Source organism: Blastomyces dermatitidis (genome assembly GCF_000003525.1).
Source record: "Blastomyces dermatitidis ER-3 genomic scaffold supercont1.2, whole genome shotgun sequence".
NCBI lineage: Eukaryota > Fungi > Ascomycota > Eurotiomycetes > Onygenales > Ajellomycetaceae > Blastomyces > Blastomyces dermatitidis.
In genome coordinates this window covers 5,302,485-5,310,542 of record NW_025544775.1, presented here as the reverse complement: position 1 = coordinate 5,310,542, position 8,058 = coordinate 5,302,485, and the positions used below count along the sequence as shown (strand labels likewise).

At 46.4% G+C, this 8,058-nt stretch overlaps 3 protein-coding genes across 3 annotated transcripts; 2 read left to right on the top strand and 1 right to left on the bottom strand.

Annotated features, from left to right (window-relative positions):
* Positions 1 to 273: 273 nt before the first annotated feature.
* Positions 274 to 3,370, bottom strand: BDCG_01960 (cAMP-regulated phosphoprotein family protein Igo1). The gene is made up of 3 exons (XM_045417510.1): positions 2,717 to 3,370; positions 2,554 to 2,637; positions 274 to 2,399 (listed from the first exon to the last, which is right to left on the bottom strand). The coding sequence occupies exons 1-3, from the start codon at positions 2,750 to 2,752 to the stop codon at positions 1,968 to 1,970; spliced, it is 552 nt and encodes a 183-aa protein (XP_045274298.1). The 5' UTR covers positions 2,753 to 3,370; the 3' UTR covers positions 274 to 1,967.
* A 909-nt stretch (positions 3,371 to 4,279) lies between these two features.
* On the top strand, positions 4,280 to 5,347 carry BDCG_01959 (carboxypeptidase D; the record flags this gene model as incomplete). The annotated part of the gene is made up of 5 exons (XM_045417509.1): positions 4,280 to 4,616; positions 4,784 to 4,801; positions 4,899 to 5,009; positions 5,092 to 5,210; positions 5,291 to 5,347. The coding sequence occupies 5 exons, from the start codon at positions 4,280 to 4,282 to the stop codon at positions 5,345 to 5,347; spliced, it is 642 nt and encodes a 213-aa protein (XP_045274297.1).
* A 529-nt stretch (positions 5,348 to 5,876) lies between these two features.
* On the top strand, positions 5,877 to 7,950 carry BDCG_01958 (carboxypeptidase D; the record flags this gene model as incomplete). The annotated part of the gene is made up of 3 exons (XM_045417508.1): positions 5,877 to 6,049; positions 6,123 to 6,483; positions 6,568 to 7,950. 3 exons carry the CDS (start codon positions 5,877 to 5,879, stop codon positions 7,948 to 7,950), a joined length of 1,917 nt encoding a protein of 638 aa, XP_045274296.1.
* Positions 7,951 to 8,058: the final 108 nt, after the last annotated feature.

Genomic DNA, 8,058 nt, shown 5'->3' with positions numbered 1-8,058 from the left:
ATTTGGATCGATAACAGTTAGGCTCTTGTGAGCCCTTATATGAGCTGCTATTTTGTCGTTATTACCGAATTCAAAAAACAGTAAAGGTCTTAACTGAAACTGATGAATTTACCTTCCCCCAGTGCGGTACCCCCATCACTAGGAAGAAATCAGCTCCACTCGAGGTTTGGTTTAGCGATCCTATATGGGTTACCTGATTTTTCACGGACACGAGGAAGTGTTATTCATGTGATTGTTCACATCCTTGGGTTTCGTTATAGGTTGCTAGTAGAAGGAGACGGGGCTAGGGGGGGGGGGCGGCGGGAGAGGGACTTCAAAAATCAGGATATAGTTAAATATTTAGCGTGGTTTCTTCTAGGTAGTTAGTGTAGTGGGGCCAAATAAAGGAAAATGGGACTAATCTTCCACAGCGTTGATGTCCTTGGGTTGTTCTGGCCGGTTTGGTACGTAGGGATTTGGGGGTATTCCGCGGGTGGGAAGGGGGGGGGCGGGACGAAACAGGTATTTAATGTACAGTACTTGTACATGGATCGGTAGGTTATCACATCCGTTTTGAACTTATTCCCATTTCACATTGTCACTTGGTTTGGGTTTGGCAATTCTCGCCATTCTGGGCTAGGTAGAAGGCACAAGGGGTGAGAGAATAGAGGACAATCAATCTGGTTTGGTAGGGAAGGTTTGGTGGTTTGTAGGAATAATTCACTGATTGAAGATAAGTGAAGAGGGAAGCAAAAGAGAGGGAGAAACTGAGAAATAAATAAATAAATAAATAAAAAAAGAAAAGAAAAGAAAAGCTCATGAAACTTTGAGAATGTTCATTCATTGTGTGAAGCATAGATTGCATTAATAATTGTACATGTTTATAAAACATGTGAAAAGAAGGTAGCCTTTTTTCCCCGTTAACTAACTAGAAAAAGAAGTTAAAAAAGTTCGACGATGAAACAGATGTAGACGCGAGGAGATTTCAATATATGAAAATAAAAAAATAAAACAAAAGTGCAAATCTGAAAGTTGAATAGAAAGACACGTACAAATGAAAGTGACAAAGGCAAAGAAAAAAATGCACCTCGTGTGTGATTACATAGATCATGACATAGAGACACAGGCAAAATCGACGCCCATGGTTTGTGAAAAGGAAATGCAATATAAAAAGCTTTCAACTGCGAGGCAATGAAGTCAGAAAAAAAAAAAAAAAAGGGGGGGGGGGGGGGGGTTGGTTGGGAGAAATTGGAGAATAGAGGGAGGTAAAAAAAAAATCAGGTCGTGTGCGTTTCCGACATAATGACATCAAAGGAGAAACAGATAAAATAAGGAAATGAAGTGAAACTCGGGAAGAGTAGATAAAAACATAAGAGAATCGTAATAAAATGGTGGCTGTTGGTTGAAAGGCGAGTGGGAAGGGGGGTAACTAGAGCTAAAAAGAACGTGACTGTGACGAACGTTGAGCGCGGAAAAAAGAACGTTATCAATGCTGTAAGGATTGACGGGGAATTGGGAAAATCTTCTGGAAATGCAGCCTGACAAGGACTACGCTCGGAATCGATATGGATAAGGATTGATTGAAGCACTCTCTCTGTTTCGATCTTGCGCGGGTTTCGGGCTACATCCATGCAATCCATTGGGAAGCTCTTCTGTAGATGGTCCGCGAATTCAAATCCCCCCGGAAGCGAAACAATAAAGAGGATAACCCTTTGAAAAGTTGAGCCGACCCAAATACGCCGAAGGAAAACAATTTAGCTCCCGTGCAGCAAAGTCCAAAACTTTTCAACTTTTCGGCAGTCCACATGATAGAGCCGTTCCCGTCTCGTTTCGCTGGTTCGTTCACTTTTTTTCATGATGTCACACCCCATTTTGGATACACAGGTCAACATATCTTGAAAAATCCACCTCGGGAGTGGCACAAGCCAGATCGCTCTACTCCCCACTCTCTCATCTGGTTCTCTCAGAATTGCAGCGCTGCACATAATTCATCGCCGTATCGGAAGTCCTTCCGTATGCTGCGGTGGACTAGTACCCGCGCTCCCCTCTTGCCCTTTGGCGGTTGTAGAAGTAGTTGTAGCTTTCTTCGCATCAGGGGATGAGGACGCTGCTGCCGCCTGTGGTTGATCCGGTTCGTCGTCGATGCTAGTTTGTCGGTTTAAGAAGCTGCTCTCTTTGACGGGACTGCGGCTGATGCTGGCGTGGAAATTATGGTTCGAGACCCCATGCGGCTGGAGACTGGAGTGTGGACCGTTATTGAAGGGACTGGGGATGCTGCTGCTGGGGGGCGGGGAGGTGGCAGTTAGGTGGGGGATGTTTTCTGGGAGGGGATGCCGGGATCCGATGCTGGTAACGCCAACGTCTGAGGCTTTGCCGGCTTTGCTGAGTGCGTAGTCTCCTGAGTCGAAGTATTTTCGTTCCTGGTTTGGTGAAAATGGGGGAGGTGATTTGTTAGTGATGTAGATTGATTTACCGCGGAACAATGGAGGAGGGATGTGGTGAGGGTGTGGTGGAAACATGTGCATCGATTAAGGCATTGAAGGAAAGAAAGCGTATAGCAATTCATTGACATACCTTCAGCTTATTCTGCAGCAAATCCTTCTTGGTGGGCATTTTGCCATAGAGCCGGAATAATCTTTGCTCGTCCGGGCTGAGCGACTGTATATTGCAGTGAGGTTAGCTAGATTCTGGACAAAACGAGAGAAGGTCAGGGCAAAGTGGTCAGGGTTCCGCTCACGCTAATATCCACTTTGTTTTTCTGATGAGGATTCATCTTTCCAGGTCGACTGGACTTTTTCACCAGTAGGGAGAGAGCAGGTGTTTAGGTGCTTCTCGGTTGTTGTTTCAAACTGCTATGCCTTTGAGGGATGTGAGATTCAACCGGAAGCTAAATTCCGAGGAGCGAAAGCCAGGTATGGCAGCACGACAAATGAGAGACAGGGTATCTGCAGTCCGAGATAAAGTAGCACGATGTTTGGTCCAGAAGTAGAATGATGGTGAGAGTTGATGACGAAGGTTGAAACAGTCTCGGAGGTTCTGGCTGAAGTCGGTGGTCGTTCGTTATCGATAGGATGCGAGGGGGGGGGAAGATAGTGGGGGGAAATCCTGATTGATAAATACACGCGGGATTACAGCTGAGAAGAACCGACGAATCTCACTGAGCTTGAGGGCGTCCCAGAACGAAAAATGGCAAATACGGAGTTTGTGTAGTTGGAAGATGATGACAACGGTGAAGGGAGTTGGGGAAAAGAATAATATTTTAAATAAGGTATTTCCCTGATGTGAATTCCAGAAATATTGCCAGTTATGGATAAAATACAGGGTGATAAATATGCCATCCAACAACACATCCTTATAGCCACAGCAATGGTTATGGACAGGGAAGGGGGCGCTAAGAGTTTAGTTAAACTTGGTTAAAGACGATTAACTAAATCACTAAATCAGCCCCCAAAATCCAGCCCCTACCTAGCAGGTTTGTCCGGTAAGTTTATTACATGACCCAACCACGGCCTGTTACAATACGTAATCTACCTACATAGCAAGCACGCACTTACTCACCTCGAGCTGGGTATCTGTTGGGATGGATTCACTTCAAAGTATGTATTAGTTATTCCCCTCGACAATGTCGAAATAAAACAAGAAAGATACATCTATCGGATTTCTATCTTAAGAAATGGAATAAAAAAGCTGCCGAGATAAACTTGAATATCAACAGTGCGGTATGGTAATAGTCGTAATACGTACCAGTAGTTACGGGAGTAACATCCATAATTCCGCCCTGTCACCTGACATCATTGCCCAAGGAGGAAAAACGGCTAAACAATCGCCAGCAACTTATTGAGTGGTAGCATTTAAACCAGGCCAGGCATTTGACAGTTCGACAGCAAGGAAATCGAACGAAGGAGCTGATCGGGAAAGAGCTTTTTTTTTTTTTTTTTTTTTTTTTAATCTCGAAAACATAGTTAGCCTTTCTCCCCTCCCTCATTGGTTTAAATAATATTTTTTTAAGCATTTTAGAGTGACCAGGAGATCGCGCCGTTGGATGGTGTAGTTCTCCACCCCTATCAGTTACTATATTTTACCATTACTCCCCCTATCAGGAATATACCAACGCAGAAGATAAAGGAAGTGGAAGAATTCGGGCAGTTTAATCACTGAACGTGCTGCTAATCCCATATTATATACCTGCACCTGGGAAAAGTTTGCTACTCAGGTGAATCCGCAAACACAAAATCCAGCATTTCGCATATTTCCCATTTCAATTCTCAGAAAGAGACGAACAAAAAGCTAGGAAAAAAATATGAATAACGAATCTCAAACACAGTCATCGACATCGACCTTTGTAGTCGAACACCTGGACCCAGAACTGGGCGCCTGGTCCGCTCTGGAATATGGCTGCATTGCTCGAGAGTCCAGCGCCGCTGGCGCAAGATTTCTCCTGACATCGGTACCGGAGTCATTAAAGATGCCCGATGAGCTTGCTACGCTAAGCAGCTTAGAGGTGGAGCATAGGGGGGTCGAAGACATTTTTGCAGATAGGAAGGAGAAAGTATGCCTACTGGATCCGTCAGCGAAGACGGAGCTGTGTCCACAGGATGGGGATGAGTTTGAGGTTTTCTTGTTTGGTGGGATACTTGGTACGGTTGAACTACGATGACTAGTATGGTGATGGTGAATATATTATGAAGGAACTTGAAAGCATGTGGAAATATGCATCAGTCTCGACATATTATGTATCACTTTGATGAAGAATAAAAACAGAAGACGAGACGAAACTAATTGATTTTTATTCTTTCGTGTTCAGGTGATGATCCCCCCCGAGGTACGTGTTTCTGCATACCAAAAATATAGCGCCCCCTGAATTCAATATGTATGTACACCACAGTCGGGACTGATGAATACTGATTCCTACCCGCCAGACCGCACATCGGAGCTACGTCAGAAAGGTTATGCGGGTCGCAGATTAGGGCCCAAACAAATGACGACTGACACCGCAGTCAGAGTGACCAGAATAGTAACGCAAGGCAAAGGTGAGCATTGCGAGCAATGCGAGGTGTTAAGTTCATAGTTCCGAAAATTCCTACTAACCAGAACCCCTACCTCTCCGAATAGTGCCATTGGAGGATATTCCCTATGTGGACTTCCCGGAGCTACGTCTTAATGAGCACGAAAGTACTGAGATGCCATTTCGATATGTGAAGGGTGAAGATGGAAAGCCGATTATGCCTGAGGTTAGTTGGAGCTGTTCGAGCTTTTGACCCTTTTGAATCCTTTCCGATTTCGTACAGTAAATACTGACAATGTTTGATAGGGGATGGTTGAGCTGATCAAAAGCGACTCGGATAAGGGCCTGGACGATCTTCTTTAGGGAGTAATGAATAAGAGAGGATTTTACCGATAGAGAAAAATATGAATTTTCCAGACCAAGTCATGAGAAAGCCGTCTTGCCAAGGCTTCCTTTCCCGATGTGACTTAGCGTGACTTGATCGGACAAGAGGCTGTAAATCACGTGATAATCGTAATTTACAGATAAGACAGATAACTATCAACTATGCAACCCTCTCTAGTTATCAACAATCGTCTTTGACCCCTTTTCCCTTCTCTCATTATATAAATTGTTTAGACCACTATCATTTCTCTCGTTCACTCTGCTTTTAAACAGTTCATGTCTTATTGAATAACTCTGTTCTCTAAATCCTATCCGCTCGACATCCCGAAACTACTCACGACCGTGATCTGTCTCCGATTTGCAATCCGCCGTGCTCCGCCTGGCTCATCCGGACAGTCTCCCAGGACCTCAAATCCCTTCACACATGAGGTTTTAATGTGTACTAAGTGAGGGCGGTGTGGAATTTCCCCCCTCGTTTGGGACGACCCCTCGTTGCGGTCAAACCACCATGGGTTTCTCTGAAACTCGAGCCTACTCGGCATGGGGCGCCTGGTCGACATGGCTCACAATCTGTCTAGCGCTGGCAAACTTACTCCCTGTCACTGCGAAGTCTGCAGCAGATTATTTTGTAGATTCACTGCCGGGCCAACCTGAAGGCCCGCTGGTGAAAATGCATGCTGGGTGAGTACCATATTCACGTAATAAGGGGAGCTGTTAGGAAATCCATTCTAATTAAAATATCTTATATCTATAGGCACATCGAAATCAACCCCGAAACTAGTGGAAACTTCTTCTTCTGGCATTTTGCCAACAGTCACATTGCCGATAAACCACGGACCATAGTATGGTTGAACGGGGGACCTGGCTGCAGTTCAGAGGACGGCGCGCTCATGGAAATTGGACCATACAGGGTTACAGATGATCATATGCTAAATCGTACGGACGGCTCTTGGGACGAATTTGCCAATTTACTGTTTGTGGATCAGCCGGTGGGCACTGGCTTTAGCTATGTCAGCACGGGGGCCTACGTCAGTGAGCTCGATGAGATGACCTCACAGTTCGTAACGTTTATGGAGAAATGGTTTGAGCTGTTCCCACATTATGAAAAAGATGATGTAAGACGGTGATTTTTTTGCCCCCTACCCCTTGTTTAAAGACGATGTCAAACATTTTTTTTTGCTAATGGCAACTCGTTTTAGCTTTATTTTGCTGGAGAATCGTATGCGGGGCAATACATACCGTATATCGCACGTGCAATTCTCGATCGGAATAAGAAGGAATCAGTGCAAGCACAAAATCGACAGTGGAATCTTAAAGGCCTCCTCATTGGCAATGGCTGGATATCCCCTCGGCACCAATATCTGTCTTACCTGCCCTACGCTTATCGGGAAGGAATAATCCAGGGTGGGACTGACGCATCACTCCGCGTCGAGGCGACAATATCGAAATGCATGAAGAAATTGAACGTCGAAGACACCACTGGGACTATACATATTGCCGACTGCGAAGACATCCTCCAGACGATTGTCGATGAAACACATAAAGGAAACCGTTGCATCAACATGTATGATATCCGTCTTACAGATGCATACAGCGCATGTGGTATGAATTGGCCTCCAGACTTGAAGAATATAGAGCCATACCTCCGGTATAAGAATGTCACAGAAGCGTTACATATCAACAGTGACAAACAAACTGGCTGGACTGAATGTTCGGGTGCAGTAGGTGGCAACTTCAGGGCCCTGAAATCTAAGCCATCCGTCGAGCTACTTCCGAGGCTCCTCGAAGAGGGCCTTCCCATTCTTCTATTCAGTGGCCAAAAGGACCTAATATGCAATCACATGGGCACCGAAGACATGATCAAAGACATGAAATGGTCTGGCGGGACAGGATTCGAACTCTCCCCGGGCGTCTGGGCCCCACGACAAGATTGGACCTTCGAAGGCGACTCGGCAGGCTTCTATCAACAGGCACGAAACCTGACATACGTCCTATTCTACAACGCCAGCCACATGGTACCCTTCGACTACCCACGGCGCACCCGCGACATGCTCGATAAATTCATAGGCGTCGATATCACAGACATCGGCGGCAATCCTGCCGATTCTCGAATCGGCGGCGAAAAGGGCCCCACCACCTCCGTCGGCGGCCATCCAAACAGCACCACCGCCGCTGAGCGCGAGAAGGAGAAGATGAAGTCCGCTGCGTGGAAGGCATATTACAAATCCGGCGAGGTGGCGCTTATCGTCGTCGCCATCGCCGCTATCATATGGGGCGTTTTCATCTGGCGGTCGCGCCGCCAGAAGCTCCGGAACCCAAGCCATGAGTACCGTGGCATATACCCGATGCTGGGATCGAGTAGCTCGGGATCCCTGCCCAGGTTTTCAAATAAACGGGGTAGAAGTGCGGATGATGTTGAGGCGGCGGATTTCGACGAGACGGAGCTGGATGAGCGGCCGAGTCGCGCTGTGTCGTCGAGATCGAGTAGAGAGCATGAGCCTTATGCTATTGGGGAGGAGGACGGGAGTGATCGGGAGGGTGAGGGGTCTGATGAACGGAGAAGACTCGTTGATAAATCGTGAGGGAACGGGGCAGGGGCAAGAGGATGGGCGGGGTTGACCTGGAACACAGTAAACTACTGGCCATGTAACCCTTGAAAGTCACTTCTCTCAGTCTACTCCGAATATCCC

Bases quoted from the DNA above. Each gene is read 5' to 3' on its own strand.
- BDCG_01960 (XM_045417510.1), bottom strand. From the start codon at position 2,752: ATGAATCCTCATCAGAAAAACAAAGTGGATATTAGC. The intron at 2,638-2,716 runs GTGAGCGGAACC...TGCAATATACAG, and splicing joins AAAACAAAGTGGATATTAGC to TCGCTCAGCCCGGACGAGCA. The intron at 2,400-2,553 runs GTATGTCAATGA...TCACCAAACCAG, and splicing joins TGCTGCAGAATAAGCTGAAG to GAACGAAAATACTTCGACTC.